Source organism: Cygnus atratus, chromosome 20 (genome assembly GCF_013377495.2).
Source record: "Cygnus atratus isolate AKBS03 ecotype Queensland, Australia chromosome 20, CAtr_DNAZoo_HiC_assembly, whole genome shotgun sequence".
In the NCBI taxonomy this organism is placed as follows: Eukaryota; Metazoa; Chordata; class Aves; order Anseriformes; family Anatidae; genus Cygnus; species Cygnus atratus.
Genome location: NC_066381.1, coordinates 8,219,350 through 8,237,708, shown reverse-complemented (window position 1 = coordinate 8,237,708; position 18,359 = coordinate 8,219,350). Strand labels below are relative to the sequence as shown.

Here is an 18,359-nt window from a genome sequence, read left to right as displayed (position 1 = left end):
ACGTGCCATTCGTTGCTGGGTGGGGAGGCACCAAGGCAGCAGGTTACCCACACCTGCCCCGGGGCGGCCCACACCTACTGCCAGAGGTACCTGCCAGTCCCGCAGAGCGCTCGCCTGACTCGCTTTCCCCCCTCCGGCAGCATACAGCAAACACGGCAACCTGCCCGCGACGAGGAGAGGGCTGGCGGCAGGGGAGCCGCAGGAAAAGTGATTTCCCTGATGCCAGAGGCTGCGAAGTCGGAGGCGCAGGACTGGCAGCAGTTGTGTTCGCAGCTATTCACGCTGGAAAAAAAAAAAAAAAGAAAAAGAAAAAAAAAGAGCTGCTCCCAGCCATCTTTATATGGCCCCTTCGTTGCTTAGGTTAGGAGAGAACACAGCAGGGGGGAAATAAGTTCAAAAGAGAAAAATAGACAAAGTTTATTACAGATCTTACAGCTTTCCACATAGCAGCTCCCCTGCGGCAGGGCCGATGCTCTCCCCTGTTGCCCTCATTAGCTCCTTGTGCTGCCCCTGAGCGAGAGGGCTGCCTGAGCGAGAGGGCTGCCTAAGCTCCCAGCTTGCTGAGCTTCTGCAGGAGGGTGCCGCGCAGCTCCTCGTCGCCGACATTGTCCGTGATGGACTCCAGGAAGTGCCTCTCGTTGGCTCTCCGCAGCACGTTGCTGGGGGACTTGTCGGCGGAGCTGAACGCCTCGTACTGCGAGAGGATCTCCAACGCCACCACCACCAGCGGCTCGCTGCACCCGCTGTCCGGCGGCAGCATGGCGGCGACGTGCAGGAGGTGGCAGAACATCTGGATGCAGACAAAGGACACCTCCTCCGCGGGGCTCCTGTCCTCAGGGGGCTGCGAGGGTGACCCCGCGGTGCTCTTGATGGAGCTCAGCAGGTCCGTGAGGCTGCCGCAGTACAGCTGGACCACGTGGAGCCAAGCGTCTGCCGGCAGCCAGGTGGAGCAGCTGGAGCTGCAGAGGAGCTGGAAGCCCCGCAGGAAGAGCACGGAGAGCTGGAGGTAGCAGGCAAACGGCCGGAGGTTGAGCAGGGGCATGTACTGCACGTACTCCAGCGTGTAGGGCACGTGCAACACTTGCCTCGCCAGCAGGTTTGTGACCACGTGCACGAGCCTCTTCCATTCGCTGTGGCTGCACCAAGGGAGGACCTGTATGAGGGCCACCAGGAAGCCTTTGCTGAAGAGATTCACCTCTTCAGGGTTGTCCACGTTGACTGTGAGGAGCGTCAGCATCGTCTCCCTGAGCGCTGCGGACACGCAGCAACACTCCATCCATGCCAGGAGCCCGCTGCCCGGCCCATAGGCTGACAAAGACCGGAATGTCCACTCGTCTTCGGGGAGCTTGCAGATCTCAAACAGCGTGGCTGGGACTTCGTTCTTAAAGTGGTCTCCGTAAAACTTCTTCAGACGGAGGCCGACGGTCCAGTCCAGTGACGCCACCTTCCTGTGAAGCCACGCCAGCGACTGGACCCACACCTCAGGGGAGGGAGCAGCTTCTGGTCTTATCGCCTCACAGAGCTGGCCAAGGGTGCTCAGCACCAGGTCTTTGGTCTCCAGTGAAGGGAAGGGCTGGTCCCTGGGCTGATGCCAGTACTTTGTGTAGCCATCTAGGAGCTTGCAAAGGCTGAGGAGAAGCGGGAACGGGTGGCAGGACTTGATCCAGTCCTCTTCTGGATAGGACTGTATCCCCAAAGCTTTACTGAGGATCTGCAGGCTCAGCTCCGTTTGAACACAGTCTGATTTCAAATAGGGAAGGACAAAGGCTTTGGTCACCTCTGCAGGTGACACAAGTGGAGCAGCTGAGCTTGGCTGCATGAGAAAGGCCAAAAACTCAAGGAACTGCTCCTTCTCCCTTGCAGCGGAAAGCTTCTCCCATACTGCCTCCTTCAGGCACCGCACCACCAGGCTGCGTGGCCTGCCTGGATCGTCGTGTGTCTCCAGGAAGCTCAGCGCTGGGAGGGAGCAGAGGATTTGCGCAAGGAACTGGTGTGATCCTAGGTTGACAACGGCAAGACTACAAACCTGCTTGATAGTGGCCTCAGGGTACAGCAGAGTGAGCCTGGCCACAGAAGCCACAGCCCTGGTAAGGCCTTCGTCAGAGACACTCTTCGTGATCTGGTTCAAAGTCACATTGAGATCCTCCTGGAACCCCTCCACAACCACCTGCAAGTTCAGGGACAGACCTGGTCCCCCCCAAGATGCCAGGACACCCGAGATCACTTGGTTTTTGTCAGTCAATGAAAGCTCGCTGTAACATTCCATGACGGCTTTGGTTACTTGCATCTGCATCTCTCGGGCCTCCCTGTCTTGGCAGGATTTGGCAAAGTTCACCAGAGTCTGCAACAATTTCAGAACTAGCTCTGGCTTCTGGAAGAGCTCTCTGTTTTTCACAAGGCAGTCAACCCAGCCCTCTGAAAAGACCCAGGTCTCTTCAGAAGCAAAGACGGAGCACATCTCTGCGTGCCGATGCAGCTTTTGCTCGATGATTGTCATGGCAACTGAAGACACGAGGCTGGTGTCTGAATCCTTGCTCTTCTGGCTGGTGCTGATCTCCTTGAGAAAGTCCTCGATGGTCTGTGGCAGCTCGAACGCTTTGTGCGTCTCATCCTTACTCAGGCCTCCATTCTCAGAGAAGCAAACCAGGTTCTTCCTGAAGGTGGTAAGCGCGTCGAGGAGCCGGTAGCTCTCGTAGCAGAGATCCTCCGAGCTGTTCAGGATGCCCTGCAGCTCCTCTCCCCAGGCATGCAGCAAGCTGCAGAGAAAGTCCAAACCCACAAAGAGCTCCTCACGCGAGAGCTTGGCCATGGACGAGAAGCTCACGCTTCTCTCAGCCTCCTTCACCTTTTCATTCAGTGCCCTGTGGTGGTACTGGCTTTCAGCGTCGCTGCTCCAGAGGCTGACCACCGAGCTGACCTTGTCCAGGTACTCCGTGACAGGGAGGGGGCTGCCCTCTGCTGCCAGCTCGGTGAACACCGACAGCAGCTCCACCAGGTTGGCCAAGGCGTAGCACTTCATGCGGGGCAGGGCAATGCTCCTGTAGGTTTCCTTTAACCCCTCTACCAGGGCCATGAGCAGGCTGGTGGCAGCAGGAGAGCCACTCAGAGAACCAGGGTCACCCTTGAACCGTTTTGGGGGCTGAAGACCATCATCCAGAGAGGACTCACCCCCATGCTGATGCACGAGGGTGCTGAACGTGGAGATTGTTCTGTCTTCCTGCCCCTCCTCGTGTCTCATCATCTCCCACCAGACATCCAGGAAGAACCTGATGTCCGACTGGGACGTCTCGTTTGCGACGTACTGCACCAAGCGCTCCAGCTCGTTCTGGCGCACAGCGTGGGGCAACGCCAGCAGCAGCTGCACAAAATGCCGGGGCTCGCCGAGGGCCTTGACCAGCTCGAACAGGACGGTGCGGTTAACGTCGGGGATCATCCTTCCCACGGAGAAAAACGCATCTTCCCTCCACTCCTGGTCCAGCGAGGCGGCAGGGGGGGCAGGCAGCAGCACCTTGGCCCAGACGACGGCCACAGCCTCCTTCTTCCAGAGGCTGCCCTGCGGCGGGGAAGGGCAGCGGGCGCCGATCTCCTTCAGGGCGTCGGTGATGGGGGGCCCCACGAGGGGCCACTCGCTTTTGCGCAGCTCGCTCAGCGCCCGCGGCTGGACGAGCCTGGAGGCGAGCAGGAAGGCGCCGTGCAGGATGGCCATCTCCTCGCACACGCCCCAGGGCCCTGCGGAGACACGCGGCGCACCGTTAACCGAGCCCCCCGGTACCCCCGGGACCCCGAACCCCCCGGGATCCCCCCGGGACCCCCGCTCCCACCTGGCTCCATGGCGGCGGCGGCGCGGGCGGCCAACGCTGCGCGCTCCGAGGCCGGTGCAGGCGGCCCCCCCCCGGCGGCTGCCGGCCCGCAGCGGCCCCTGGCGGCGCGGAGGAGGCGCTGCCCGCCCCCCCCCCAAGAGATTTTGGTTTGCCTCAAGGCGTCGAGGCCGAATTTAGGGGAAATCTGCCCTAAAAGGGCGCGGCGGGGGGCTGGAAGGACAGGAGGCGCACCCTCGTCACGAATCACCTTTATTCATGTAAAGGCCGACTGCCAGCACAGTTCAGGCTCAGCCTGACCAGTCTGTGATTCGGTCAACTGCATCAAAAAGGTAAACCAAAATCACATCGAGGGCTTTCCTCCCCCCCTTTAAACTCAGCCCATTCGCTACAGGCACCGACATGTCTCAGTGATTGCTCATGCTGTTGATTTTGCCTGCTTTTTCTGTGAAACTGAAGGCTTTCTCCAAGAAAGGTTAAAAACCAGGCAGCACACCCGACATGCACCGTGTGGGTAATCACCCCCCACACCCCCAATTCATGTTCCACTAGCAAAAGCCGAGTGATTTCATTCTGATGGAATAACCCTTGGACTGTTATTTCCGAGGGTAATTCCACATCAAAGCTAATTACGAAACCATTATATACTTATTTCGAGCTGCCTGCTGGCGCCTCGGCAGAACGCACAGCGCGGTTACACGCCCGGAACCTGAGACGCTCCGCGTGCAAGAGCCCAGAGCAACCTCGTGCAGCACGATCCCAGTGAGATCCACCACAGGCTTCTCGAGCGAACACCTCACCTTGAAAGCTGGGGAACACCTTGGCATGGAGCTGCTGTTTGTTCCAGACCAGCAGAGCTGCATGCTTCAACAAGATAATGACAGTGCTCTCAGGGAGGCGTTCGCTCCGACAGAAGCACTCGAGTGGTCCACGAGCAGCCCCCCCCTTCACCTGGCACCTCACCACCAAAGCGGGGTCTTTGCAATGGCTACCTGAAAGTCCCTGCCCTAAACCGCAAATCGGGACAGCTAAAGCCCATTAATTACACAACTGGATATTCTAATTAATCTAGCAGGCTCTTTTTCAAGTATAATCACACCAGGAATACGTAAGGTTCTCCTCTTAGCTGATGGCTCCTGTTTGGGAGCCACATGCCCAACCTATTCCTTAATTTTCACCCACGTATGAAGGAGCACGTGACATTTGCTTGAGAGGAGAGAGCAGCAACAAGAGATACAAGCGTAAAACAAAACAAACAAACGCATGGGACACTACTGTGCCCTCCCACTGGAAGGGGCAACGCAACACGTCACAGATGATTGGCATTTTGCTCAGACAAAAACCAAGGCACGAATGACCAGCCAGTCCTGCCTCTTTCTCCAGCTAAGCAGACGCCTTCTTCTTCTTTTGCGCAGCAAACCACGAGTCACTCTTGTCTGCTTCCATGGCCTGCACAAAGAAAAGCACGAACATGTTCAGAACTGCAGCTGAGTCAGCCAAACGCCTGGCTGCCCACACTCGGTCCTACAAAACCGGATTGATTGTGAGAAACTCTAATCCAGGGGAAAGCTATTCTGATGGAGAAACTATTTTGTACATATACTAGCAATGAAAACGGGCACTGAAAACCAACATTCTCTGCTGCTGCAAAAACAGATGATTTGGTAATACAGCAATAAAACAGGACGAGTTTCAACATCTTCCCACAGAGCTCATGCTCTACCAGAGCCCCTCAGCAGGGTGTTCATCTGCACTGATGTTACCGCTGCAATTCACAAGTCATTTTTCATAATAAGGTACACGTGAGTGCTGCTGGCAAGCCCAACAGGACACACCACCGCCAGCTGCCCTGAGAGCGAGGCCGGAGAACATTGTCTAGCTGGGACACTGAAGTGAACTTTAAAAATTGATTTGTTTTCTTCAGTAGGACAGCAGCCCGAGCTAAACCACTGTATCACTTGCTTCTCATAAAACTCCAGGTGGAACTAAAAGGAGCCTCTGTGGCAAGAAAATTAGATTCTACAAGCATCTATAATCAGGATGAAAATAAATGTCAGTCTATTACTTACATCATCTAACAGTTTGTCACCATTAGGATCCACCTTGGACAGATCTCTAAACGCTTCGTCTCCCACAAAACAGATTTCATGGCCATCCTAAACCAAATTTGACAGCAGGTAAGTTAGAAAACTGGGAGAGTGAAATTTGAATTGAGTTTATTATTATTTCCAGTACTACTCACAGGATCAGCCAGAATAATCACTTGCACTGTAGCTTTGCCGGGTGTGTCCAAGCTAACCAGAGGTGTTAAAATTTTCTGATTCTCCTTTTTCATCAGTGCTTCAATGTTTGGCAACTTAAACAGAAAACAAACAACATCAACCCCAGTCAGATGAAGCTCACCTGCAGTCAGGTTGTTCTCATCTACAGTTTCCTGTTACGTGCAACTTAATTGCATTCCTACCACCAGAAATATAACCAAGTATCTGTTCAGTGTTATTTTGTGCACATCTGAGATACTTTGCTAATACTAGAACTTAATCTCTCACTAGTCAGCTGGATGACAATAAGAGTAAGGGAAGTGTGATTACTACCTCTTCCTTTGCACAGGAAAAGGCAATCCGCCCAAACGCTGTCCCGTGATCCACTGCTCCTCCAACGGTCTTCAGCTCCAGCTTACACTGAAAGAAAACAAGAAAGCCTAACTTGCACGGACCTCCAGCTTTTAACTGTGGCAGACAATTTCAACGTTGCCCATCCAAGTATTACCCAATGAGTCAGAATTACTCAGAGCAAACCCTAGCTTTTAGCTACAAAATGCAGTTACGAGCCCCAATGATTTAATTTCAGTGCAAAGAGTTAAGTTTACAGTTGCTTTTATCTAGAGATTTTCCTTTAAGACTTTGTTTTCACAGAATGAGAGATTCCTATCACACACAACTCTTAAAGAATTGGAAAGTTTTCCAGGACTAACCTGGTTATCCGCGTAGCCTAGCAAGACCCTTTGTTTTTCCTCATCCTTCTCATATATTTTCATCCCAAGCAAATCAGACCAGTAGTTAACGGACTTATGCAGATCGGAGACGCCCAAGGTTACCTTCAGCACAGGATCTGTAAGATTGCAATAACTGAGGATTAGTTACAAATACATCGCAGTTGTAAACTTGCGGTTTTACATTCTTGAGAAGAAAAGTAACCGAGAAATAATAAAAATACATTCCTGTTCCATAAAATGCCAGAGACAAATGCACAGCCAATTCTAATACCCCACTCACAAATCTCTTTAGAACACAAAGGAGAGCAAGCGCGTACGTTTCACCTTGCTTTAGCTGTTCCTTGTCTTCCAAGTAGAACTTGTAACCACCAGGTGCTTCGGTTTCAAAAACACCAGCTGTGACTTCCTTGAGGGGCCACCCCATCTTCTTTGCATTGCTTACAGCCTGGCTGGACACAAGGGTTATGCCCTGCCAAGAAGAGAACAGACATGCACAATTCCCTGGAGCAACAACGGCCGTGGAGCCACTTCTCCAGCCGCACTAACGCTGCGCCTCCCCGTCACATGCATCTGTGGGGAGAACTCGCTCTGCATCGCTTTCACCCTCGGGGCCCCATTGGCCACAATCGTTGCTCCAACCTGTGCTTGTGGTCAAGGAGATCTGACCATCGCAGACAGGGTGGATAGTGCGTAAGTCCTACTTTTCAATAGTCTGCCTCTACAAATAACCAGAAACAAACCGGATTACTTTCTATAGCAGATGGACCCCACAATCTCCTGAGAAGCAGATATCTCGCTCCTAGAAAATAAGCTTATACTAAGCTTGCACCTCCCACATACGTGGAATGCATTACTCTACCCCTCTTTCAACACAAAGGGAAATGTAAAGGAAAAGGAATTTAAAAGTCTGAGTCAATGCATTGTACAAACTGGGGGAAGAATATTAGCTCGGGGAAAACAATAAGCAAATACACTACAAAAATTTGTAGAAGAAATGAGATCTTTGCTGGCTATCAGCTAGTAAAAAAAAAAAAACAACAAGGAAATATGTAATAACACATAGAAGTGTGTTTTTCTACAGCATGATCCTTCTTAGCGAATCATTTCAGGTTGGATCTGCCAGCAAACATCAGCTGTCCTACGCACAGCAACCACGAATTAGGAAGTGCTCAAGGAAGCCTTTCCTGGACCCTAAGTGAACACAAAGCTGCTCTACTTTTTGCTCTTCCAGCTTGGAGACAACTACAAAAGCAAGAATAAAAAGTGTCAGTATAAAAAACAACTGTTACAAGCTATATATGGAATAGACTCCTAAACAAAAAATAAAAAAACTTATCATAAGGATAGAGAGTTTGCTAAGTTTAGCACTTACCAAAAAGTCATTGCCAAGGCGATATTCTCCAATACCATAGTTGTAAGTCAATTCTGCAACAAAGTGATTGTCTTCTGGTCCGTAGCCCACCATTGTTTTGCTCCATTTTCCATCATAAGGGCTAGAACATCCACATTTATTTTTAGTGAATATGAGAAATAAACACCAAGAATTGCAAGCATTAATATTTCAACAAAGAGCTGCATTTCTAGAACAAAGGCCACAGCCAATCTGGTGCCACAGCACCAATCTGGTGCCCCCCCCCCATTAAGTGAGCAGGAGGTGATGCTTTGAAGAGTTCTTGAGGCAGCTTGTGGCGACCCTGCAGCATGCAGCAGACACCTTCCCACCCCCGGGAGCCGTACTCTTCGGCTGTTGCTCCTGCTCGGGTGACAGAGCCAATTCTACCTGCTAACACCTCACATGCTGCTCGTGCCTGCTTCTCCTCGGCTGGAATGACAGGAGCACAGAATCACAGAATCATCTAGGTTGGAAGAGACCTCCAAGATCATCTAGTCCAGCCTCTGACAGAGCAGGAAAAGAAAGCAGTGACAGGCCGCAAGAGCGCTGTCATCCATGGGAAGGGGGCTGACAGAAGCCTCGGGGGCTGCCAGTATGGATTTTTCACTCAAGCCTTGTGTCTATAAGGCAGTAGATAACTGAGTGTAATTCTGAGTGTAAGTTCAGGAACAATTTTACGATGGAGGATCAGTGTTACATTACAGATGTAATGCGGCAATATTTGTGTTCCAATGTAAGCCCTCTATCTACACACAAAGCAGCACTACCCATTCCAAGGGAAGAATTTTTTTAAAAACCCCTAACTTACACAAAAAGCACTGACACGTAGCCGGCCACGACTGACAGAGGGTTTACGAGAAACGAGACCTCAGCGCTGGGGACGCGCGGCACTCACCCGTTGCAGCTGGCCTTACAGCCCTCCTCGAACTCCTCGTGCCTCAGAACCTGGCGGGGAGGAAACAAAACGGTTAAGTGGGGCCTCCGGAAGGAGAAAACACGGCTCGGAGAGGACACGCTAAGGAGAACACACGGCTCTGCCCTGCCCGGGGTGCCGGGCAGGCGCCGTCCTCCCGTCAGGGGCCGCTCCCGTCAGGGGCCGCGCGCGCTTCCCGCCCTCGGGGGCCGCGCGCGCTTCCCGCCCGCAGCGCCGCGCGCCCCCCGCGCTCACGCTCATGCCCAGCAGCTGGCGGTAGAAGCGCGCGCTGCGCGGGCGGTCGCCCACTTTGAAGACGAAGTGCAGCGCCCGCCGCGCCCCCATGGCCCCGCCGCCGCTCCCCGCCGTCCCCGCGCGATGACGTCACGGCGCAGCGCTGACTGGGGGGGGTGGGGGGGAAGGAGGCGGCGCCGCAAGATGGCGGCGCTGGGGCTCGGGCGGGCGGCGGGGCGCGGCGGGGCGGTGGCGGCGAGGGGGCGGCGCTGGGTGCGGGCGCTGAGGCGGAGCCCGGTGCGGGCCCTGCCGCCGCGGGAGGAGCCGGTTGAGGAGCGGCGGAGCCCGGTGGGGCCGCCGGCCGTGGAGCGGAGCTCGGCCGGGCCGGGGCTGTGGTACGAGAAGGCGGCGCCCGGCGACAGGAGGCTGGGGTGAGGCGCGGCCCGCGGGCGCCTGTGAGGCGGTGCCGGGGTCCCCGCCGCCTTCCTCCCCTCACGCTTTTCTCCCCTCCTCACCCCCAGGAAAGTGGTGACCGTCGCCAAGTCGCGGAGCTTTCGGGATCGGCACGGGAAGGTGCTGCTGGAGGGGCTGCGGCTCGTCAGGGACGCGCTGGAGGCCGGGGCCGTGCCGCAGAGTTTGTTCTTCAGCGCGGCCGGGCACCTGAAGGAGCTGCCCGAGGCGCGGCTAAAGCGAGCCAGCTTGGTGAAGGTGAAGTTTGAGGAGATCAAGAGCTGGTCTGACCTCGTAACGCCGCAGGGGGTTATAGGTGAGTTGCCTTAGGAACCGTCACAGCAGCGCTCAAAGGGAAACTTATCCTGCACTTAATAAGGGGATAACAACCATCTCTGCACTGGCCTCTCCTAGGCAGGCTGGCACTGCGTCAAGAGTGGCATGGTTTGAGAGTTCTCTTCTTTCTGGCCTGCTGCGATAACTGTGAAAGTGGCTGCTAGAGTCAGTGGAGGTGCTAATGCGCATTTTTAATAGCACAGTGCTCACGCTCCGCTGGGAAATGGTTCTCGCTGTGAAGTGACAAACTCCTCACAAACTTCCTTTAAGCAGCGTTTTCCTAAGGCTTTCTCTAGCTCATCTTCAGGGAAACCTGGGTCAGCTAAGACACAGTCCTCTGCTCGGCATGTATTACCCAGAAGCTCATCAGCACTTTGTCTCCTCAGGGATCTTTTCCAAGCCTGACCCTGCCAAGATGTCTTACCCTGCTGCTCAGCTCGCCAGCTCAGTGCCGGTGGTCCTCATCTGCGACAACATCCGGGATCCAGGGAACCTGGGCACCATTCTGAGGTCTGCAGCCGGAGCAGGGTGTGAAAAAGTGCTGCTCACCAAAGGTAAGAGCCTTTCTCTGGGGGAAAAAGTGCTTAGTGTGATAAATGTGGGGTAGGGCAGGTGCTTAAAGATGTTATTCCATGGAGTTTCTAAGCAGTGTCCAGCACAGACAGGTTTCACTGTGGGCAGCAGTTACTGAGTCTTTGTCAGAGCTGCTGCACTGTCCCTGTTTTCCTTCCCTCTTTCTCAGGGTGTGTGGATCCATGGGAGCCAAAGGTGCTTCGTGCAGGCATGGGAGCTCACTTTCGCATTCCCATCATTGCCAACCTGGACTGGGAATCTGTCCCCAGCAACCTCCCTGCCGGCATCCAGGTCTGCGTGGCCGACCACAAAGACCCGGGCGCTCAGGCTGAGGCAGAGCCCTTGTCGCAGGGAGCTGGCAGGTCTGGCTCCACTTCTGGCAACCCCAAGGCTCCTGTAAAATCCAAACCCAAGGCTGCTCCTCCCGAACACGAGGACGGGGAGGGAACGGCGGGTGGCTGCGCCCCAGAGCTCGCCGCGCAGTATTACTACGAGAGCTGGATCCGGGCTCCAGCGGCGGTAGTGGTTGGCGGAGAGACCCACGGCCTGAGCCCGGACGCGCTTCACCTCGCAGCCAGCACGGGTGGGAAGAGACTGGTCATCCCCATGGTGCCTGGCGTGGACAGCCTCAACTCTGCCGTAGCTGCTGCCATCGTGCTGTTTGAAGGGAGGAGGCAGTTGCTGCAGAGGAACAAGCAGGAAAACAAAAGGCAGAAGTTCCCTGTAGGGGGCTGAACCGCTGAGACTTGGGTGCTGAAGCAGCATCTTTTCCCTTTGGCACTCCCCAGAGGAGTTAATAAAATAGCACCTTGGTCTGTTTGGTTTGTAATAAATGAGTAAATTCTGTCAATAAATAGCTCTGGCAGAGGTGGAGCCAGCCCCACTTGCTCCATGCGAGTTCAAGTGAAACGTGAGCGGATTTGGGGCCCCAGCTTACCTGTCTGTGTGCTGAGGGTGGGATGAGAGCTTGCCCTGTGCCTCCCCAGGGTGGCAGAGGGGTTAGAGCTGTGCTCACACCAGCCCCACACGGCTCCGTCGGTGCCAGGATGCTGCTCCTCTCACATCTCAGCGCTGTGCCCCCTGGTGCTCCTGCGCTGCTTGTCGGGGGGCCGCGGGGCTGGCTGCAGGTGGTGTTTAGGGGTCAGGAAGGCTGCGTGGTAGCCACCAGAGCAGGTCCTGCCCACGCTTACACAAAGCCCGTGCCCTAACTGGTGCCAGGAGCTGCTCACCAAGCCCGGCTCTCCCTGGGTCTGGCTGCAGGGTGTCCGAGCTCCGGCACTCGTGCCCGTGCCGCTGCCGGGAGGTGGCAGTGTCTGGCCCCACGCAGCCGCCTGTGCGCCGCTCCGCAGCTGGGCCTCAGCACGGATGAATTATGAATGAGGGACGGGAAGGGTGGGAAGAGGGAGCTGCGGGCACTGCTGCTCGCCCCGAGCGCCCGTCGGAGGGGAACAAGGGTCGGGGCGCTGGGAAGGAGCCCCAGTGACCCCTCCCCACGGATGCAGGAGCGGGGGCTCCCACCCGGGGCTGCACAACGCTCAGCTCCGCTGACAGCTGCGCGCCGATGGACGGCTCCTGTGGCAGCGCTGGCTGCCACCTGTCTTGCTGCGCATTGAAAAAAGCCTCCTCGGCACTGGCTGTGAGCCGCACAATGAGCTGCTCACCGCCAGCCCGCTGTCTCTGCTGGCTCCTGTTTCCCGTTACCACACCGAAATCATCGATGGTGTCCGCTCGAGAGAGACCCGCAGAGATTCAGCCTCTTCCGTGCCTGAACCCTGGTAGCTGAGGGGCTGAGCAGGCATTAGCTCAAGACTGAAACTGCTCCAGCCAACCAGTTTTAGCTCCAGAGACCAGTTCCAGCTCTCTTCCCATCAAGCTGACCCCAAATGACCCAGTTCTCAGGCAGAAAATTGCCGCTTCGCTCCAGTTCCAGCAGCTACCGGCGCGGCTGTGGCATCGCTGCCGCTCTGCGCTCACGGCCTCTCTGGGAGCCCGAACCACAATGTCCAGAGGGGAGCGAGTGTGGGTTCTCCCTGTCCAAAAAAAATCAGCCGCTGCTGTATGACCAAACAGCGCAGACACCGCGGTCCCGGTTCCAGCCTCGCTCTAATTGTCCTTCAAACCACAAACACATCGAGATCGCCCCCAAACCAGCAGGAGCCCGCGGCGCACAGACAGCGCGCGCTAGGTGGCAGTGGGGTCTGGAGGCGCTTCTGTTGTGCACAGCGTGAGCCGAGGCAGAGATCGCTCCGCACGCTCCCTTAACCCTGAGGTGGACGGCAACTCACTGCAGCTCCCAGCTCGGCCCCGCTGTCGCCGTTGTGCTCGCACCGGCTCCTGCCCGCAGCTCGGCCCCACGCGGCCTCCCTGAGCTCACCCTGCGCCGCCGGGGGCTGCCGCTTCCTGAGCGTCTCACGAGTTAATCGCCACCGAACGCGAGAACCTGAAACGTGCAGAACACAGCACGGTTTATACGATTCCTGCCCTTCCGCACCGCCTGCTTCTCCCAGCTCCCGCCAGGGCAGGTTACGGCGTCAGGGTGATAAAAGGGGAGAGGCTGTACGCCTGCCACCGCTGACAAACGAGCTGAAAGGAAACGCGGCGGCTCGCACGACACCCGCTATTCAGCACGGCTCCAGGACACCGCCCTGCCGCAGGACACTGATGGAAGCGGTCGTGGGGGGCCAGGCAGGCGCGGCGAGGCTGCGTCCCCCTCCCCGTGCCTCTGAAACAACAGCTCACGGGGGCGCGGAGGAGTCACCGGCCTCGAGTGAAGGTCCTTTGCGCGGGGCATCCCGCCCTCACCCCGACAGCAGGACGCGGCAATCGGCACCTCGGAGGTCTCGGTTATTAGCTCAGTTTTATTACAAAGTTCCAATCACCATGTACAGTTTTTACAATGTCACTTTTCAGGGGCTTGGCTGTGCTGCTAGGGACTGGGGAGGGATTTTTTTTTGTGTGTGTTTTTTTCTTTTTTCTTTTTTTTCTTTTTTTTTTTTTAAAGAACAGCACCATTAATGTCGGGTTTGGGACACGCCTACGAAAAAACAGCTCAATCAACTAACATAGAGGGGCGGACAATTCATACCAGAGAGAAGGAGCGAGAGGGAGAGGGGACAGGGAGAGCACAAAGGTGAGACCACGGGGAACCAAGGGCAGCCTGGTGGGGTTCCTCCTCCTGGCTCAGAGCAGGAGGGGGACATCCGTGCGCCACGGAGGGGTGGACTTCCCCCCGACGTGCGTGGCCAACGCTTCGTAAGGCTGTCGGTGTGTGGGGCGGGAGGTGGGAAAACTACCCAGGAAGTTCTCACCCCGAGGAGGAAAAGCTCGGCTGCGCTGCGGTCTTTCAGAGGTTGTCAGCAGTTAAGACTTTGTCTTGGCCTCGTCAGGGCACTGTTACTTGAGTGGGAAGGAAAAGTGGGGCAAGGGACAATTTCCTTATTGCTTCCTTAAAGTAATTTAGTCAGCAGAGATTGTAGGAAAGGAAAGAAGTGGGAGAAGGAGAAGAAAAGAGCCCCGAGAACCCCATCCACTGCCTGATGCATATGTTGGGAAGAACACCATGCAAAAAAAGATTTGCCTGCTAGCTAGTGCCGTGTATAAAATAAGGATACGGTAACAGTTCTGGCCTGGTTATTAGAGAATATATCACCATGAAGCACAAGCGAAGTCTCCAAACGCCAACGACTCCCTGCTGAAAGTGCATCTCAAGGAGTTTGCTTAGGAGAAGGATTCACTGCGTAAAACAAGGCACCACAAGAAGGTTGGATACTGGGTCGGGCGTGAGAACACGCTGGAGAATCCATGAGCGGCGGAAGAGAGACCTAGTTTTAAATAACGTCTGTTGGCGCAGAACCCCCCTTAGATGGGCTCGGGTTTTAGCTTGTCTGCTAGAAAGTCGCTGACGAAGGCTTCCACGATCTCCGGCGTGATCTCCTCCACATCCATCACGTACTTGGCCCTGGCCGACATGTCCAGGATGGTGAGCAGGGGCGCGGCCTCGGGCAGGTTGGTGTAATCCCGCAGGGAGTCGGTCATGTCGTCCTGGAGGCCAAAACGAGAGGAAGAGAGGAGCCATCAGCGGAGCCAGGACAACCACGAGGCGCCCCTCCAGCCCTCCCCACGCAGAGCCCAGCCCCGGCTCCCCACACCGACCCCCCCCCGGGTGGGGGAACGCGTTTCGGCTTTCACCGCTGGAGGCTGTTTCCCCATCACAGCCACGATCTCACGGGCTCTGCAGTCACCCGCCTCCAGTCACCGCTCCCCGCAGAGCCCCTCTGTCCAACGCAAGGGGTTCAAGGTCTCAGCAGCAATGCCACGACGGGGCCGGCTCTCCCCACCGGCACCAACCGCTGTGCCCCCCCCAGGCAGAGTGGCACCGGTCCCCTTCTCCACGCTGATCCCTGCCACTGCCCAGAGAGTGAACCCACAATCGCCCAGCGCTGTTTCTCACCCCTCTCCGGCCCCTTTCCTCCCCTCCTTCAGGCACAAGCACCCCCAGGCATCCCCTCACCCTCAGCCCCCCAAGTCCAGAGGAGCCAGAGGCCACCGCGGCCCCTGCCTCACCCCTCCCAGCAGCCCACACAGGGCCTCGAGCGTGCACATGGGGCAGATCAGAAAACGGGAACAACACAAAAACGCTAAGTTTGAGCCAGCAGCGGGGCTCCAAAGGCAGACCCATGGGGTCTGAGGGCACAAAGGACGGAGCACACCTGAGCAACGCGCTCAGCACCGGCTGCCTTCACTGCGGCCCCACAAATCGCAGCTCTGGGCAAAGGGGGAAAACTCATTTGTCACTGCCGGGGCTGTGGAATTCAACCGCCAGCGCTGGGGTGATTCGTCTCCCACAGCTGACACTGACCACGGCGGGGAGATGCAGGGGGATGCAGAGCAGGGCTGACCCCAGAACGTGTGGCATTCGGAACCAGGCATTTCTCCGAGCCGTTTTCCAACGGGAGCGATGGAAATAAACGAATCCAGAGGCAGCTGGTGGCTCTGCAGCGCGAGGCGGTGGCCGGCAGGGTGGTTCCTATCGCGCCTCCCCTTCCACTGCAGGGGTTTCTGGCGCAGGACCACGTGGAAGGGAAGGGAGAGCGGGGCCGGGCCTGGGACCTCAGTGCTGGGGCACTCGGCCGCCCCCGACGCTTCCCACCTCTGGGGCCAGCCCGGAGCCGAGGTGTTGGGACGCCTCGCCCTTTATTTGATTGCTGAAAAGCAACTGAAACATTTTAATCAATGCAAAACCGGCCAGGAAGGCGCCGGGAGAGGAATGGGAGGCGCCTGCTCCGGCCGTGGCCGGGCTGCTTTGTGCGCTGGGGCCGGCGGAGACCCGGGGCCAGCAGCCAGGGCTATTGAGGTGACGGATGAATGGGACGTGCCGGATGCTCCCCATTCTTCGTCCCCGCTGCCGCAGGGACGTCGGGAGCCGCATGAATAGCAGCAATGTTTCAGCTGCAGCCGGCGAGCGGGAGGAAAACGCTTCGCAGGCTCTGGGGGTGGGGGGCAGGTCCCCGACCCTCCCAAAGCAGCCTTCCCAACAAGGGGCTTATTCAGGGGCACGGGGCCGAGCTGGGATGCTCGGAGACCCGTCACGGGAGCGGGAACGCCCGGGCGGAGGGGGCCGAAGGGGCTGCGGGTGGCAGTGGTGGGGGGGCTCACCTCGCGGGGGGAGCCTGGGTGCGGCATCGCAGCCCCTTTGTGCACCGGGCGGCTGCGGGGGACCGCTCGCACTGCGGCGGTGACGTGAGCGGAGGCCGGCCGTGCGCGGCAGGCGAGCAGGCGCACGGCAGCTCAGCGGCTCCCACCTGCCTGGGTGCCGCAGGAGGGGAGCCAGGAGCTTTCTAGAGCCTTGCACAAAGCCTTTCGAGTTCTCAAGCCTGCGGCAGGGCAAAGGGCTGCATGGGAGACAAGAGCATCCCGTTCCCCTGAAGGCCAACAGCAGACCCCCACATCGATACACGCACATCGCGACCACCAACCCAGCTGCCAGCAGCGTGGCGGCTCAGCACACTCCTCGTTCCACACGGGGACAGGCCCAAGAGGAGGGAGCACTGCCACAAAACACCCAGCACCACGGCAGCCAAGCCCCAGGGCTTGCAGTTCTGCTCTCCGGGCAGCCCCTGGCTGTCCCCACAGGCAGTTTTGTCTGGTATCATGGCACAGAAACCAGCCCAGCCCATGGGATCGGGGCTGCCTCCCGCTGCAGCCCATCCTCTGCTGGAAGCAGGCAGGCACCGGCACGCTGCAGGATGCCCAAACCAGCCGTGGGCCAGGCTCCCCCACAGCCAGGGGCCACCCCATCAGCCAGGTGAGTGCACCCCGAGGTCCCTCCTCCTCCTCACCGGACAGCCGGGATGAGGAAACCCCTCTCCAGCAACCCGGGAGGGCTCTGCCCTGGCAGCCTCTCCCCCTCCGGGCAGCCCGGGCTGGCCTGGCCCGGCTCCCGGCAGAGCCCATGCCGCCTGCTCGCGCTGGCACCGCCGCGCTGACTTCGGGTGGCTGCCAACCCATTAGGGAAGAGCCTGGAGCGCCGGTCCCTTCCCACTGCTCAGTCCCTTCCCGCTGCTCGGGGTGGCAAGAACAGCAGCAGCACGGCAGCGAGGAGGGAAGCACGGCGAGGCCGACCTGGCCGCCAGCACGGACTGAAGGCAGAGCCCGGCCGGGTTTCCTGCCCGCGCAGCCGACACACAGAGCCCAGGATGTGAAGCGGCCACACGGGGCTGGGAGCCACAGCGTGGGAGCTCGCTGCTCCCTCAAGCCTCCCAGGGCCTGTCCCTGCCTGTCCCCGCTGGCATTGAGGCTCTTCCGCCTCTGAACAAGCGCAGGAGTGAAAGTGCTGAGGATGATCTACAGCAAAACCTGGGAAAGAGCCCCTCAGCTGCTTTAATCCAACGCAGGCTGCACGGGGACTGAGCCAGGACTCAGGTCCAGCTTTGCTCTATGTCCCCGGCTGGCTGCAGCAGCTCCGTGCCTCAGTTTACCCACCTGGAGAGCACGGACAACACCACCCAACACAGCTCGGACCTGGCAGGAAGCACAGCGAGGCTCCAGCCCAGCGGCTACCGAGAGGCCTGGCTCGGCAGCACAACTGCCGGAGATTGCCGCGTGTGCCCCGGCCTCGGAGGGGCAGGACGCAGCCCTGTGCTCGCAGGGAGCTCTGACATTCTCCTCCCGCTTACCTCGCCTGCCACAAAGAAGAGCAACGGTGCCTCCTCGTCTTTGGCTTTGTACTTGGCAATGATTTTTTCGGCTATGGGCTGAATCAGTTGTTTCGCTGCCTCCGACTCTCCGTCGTCCTCTGAATCTGCAGGGCGCAGACGTGGGGAGACGAAACAAAGAGAAGACACAAAGAGGAGGTTAGGATCAAATGGATGCGAACAGGCCGGGGCGCAGGCAGCTCCATCCCACAGCAGCACCACGGAGGAAACAGGAGCCCGAATGCGCAACGCCAACTTCAAAGCCAAGCGGCTGTGTAGCAATTAGGGAGCCGCTGAAACGCACTTTTCATGTGAGACAGGGCAACATGTCACAGAGGAGCAGCTCCTGCTCCCAAATATTTTACCGCTCACTCCCCTGGTGCTGCTGCTGAAGCACGGGGACAAACAGGCGCAAAAAAAAAAAAAAAAAAAAAAAAAAGCTGGTCTGCAGCTT

General features: G+C 57.5%; 4 protein-coding genes across 5 annotated transcripts in view; 1 reads left to right on the top strand and 3 right to left on the bottom strand.

Annotated features, from left to right (window-relative positions):
- Positions 1 to 88: 88 nt before the first annotated feature.
- Positions 89 to 3,899, bottom strand: GEMIN4 (gem nuclear organelle associated protein 4). Its single transcript, XM_035560859.2, has 2 exons — positions 3,822 to 3,899; positions 89 to 3,729 (listed from the first exon to the last, which is right to left on the bottom strand). Exons 1-2 carry the CDS (start codon positions 3,829 to 3,831, stop codon positions 545 to 547), a joined length of 3,195 nt encoding a protein of 1,064 aa, XP_035416752.1. The 5' UTR covers positions 3,832 to 3,899; the 3' UTR covers positions 89 to 544.
- A 154-nt stretch (positions 3,900 to 4,053) lies between these two features.
- GLOD4 (glyoxalase domain containing 4) lies at positions 4,054 to 9,522 on the bottom strand. Of its 2 annotated transcripts, none has more exons than XM_035560861.1 (9): positions 9,375 to 9,522; positions 9,102 to 9,151; positions 8,186 to 8,306; positions 7,138 to 7,282; positions 6,793 to 6,929; positions 6,413 to 6,499; positions 6,061 to 6,174; positions 5,888 to 5,974; positions 4,054 to 5,267 (listed from the first exon to the last, which is right to left on the bottom strand). In XM_035560861.1, exons 1-9 carry the CDS (start codon positions 9,462 to 9,464, stop codon positions 5,202 to 5,204), a joined length of 897 nt encoding a protein of 298 aa, XP_035416754.1. In that variant the 5' UTR covers positions 9,465 to 9,522; the 3' UTR covers positions 4,054 to 5,201. The 2 variants fall into 2 exon arrangements, with proteins under 2 accessions (XP_035416754.1, XP_035416755.1); XM_035560862.1 differs by having other exon boundaries at positions 9,429 to 9,494.
- A 35-nt stretch (positions 9,523 to 9,557) lies between these two features.
- Positions 9,558 to 11,545, top strand: MRM3 (mitochondrial rRNA methyltransferase 3). Its single transcript, XM_035561194.2, has 4 exons — positions 9,558 to 9,784; positions 9,875 to 10,119; positions 10,526 to 10,693; positions 10,882 to 11,545. The coding sequence occupies exons 1-4, from the start codon at positions 9,558 to 9,560 to the stop codon at positions 11,445 to 11,447; spliced, it is 1,206 nt and encodes a 401-aa protein (XP_035417087.1). The 3' UTR covers positions 11,448 to 11,545.
- A 2,007-nt stretch (positions 11,546 to 13,552) lies between these two features.
- NXN (nucleoredoxin) overlaps positions 13,553 to 18,359 on the bottom strand; it is a 57,073-nt gene continuing 52,266 nt past the window's right edge. The window contains exons 7-8 of the mRNA XM_035560921.2: positions 17,888 to 18,012; positions 13,553 to 14,753 (exon numbers count right to left, since the gene is read on the bottom strand). Coding sequence (XP_035416814.1) covers positions 14,571 to 14,753; positions 17,888 to 18,012 — 308 coding nt within the window. The 3' untranslated portion in view covers positions 13,553 to 14,570. The remainder of the gene's footprint in view (positions 14,754 to 17,887; positions 18,013 to 18,359) is intronic.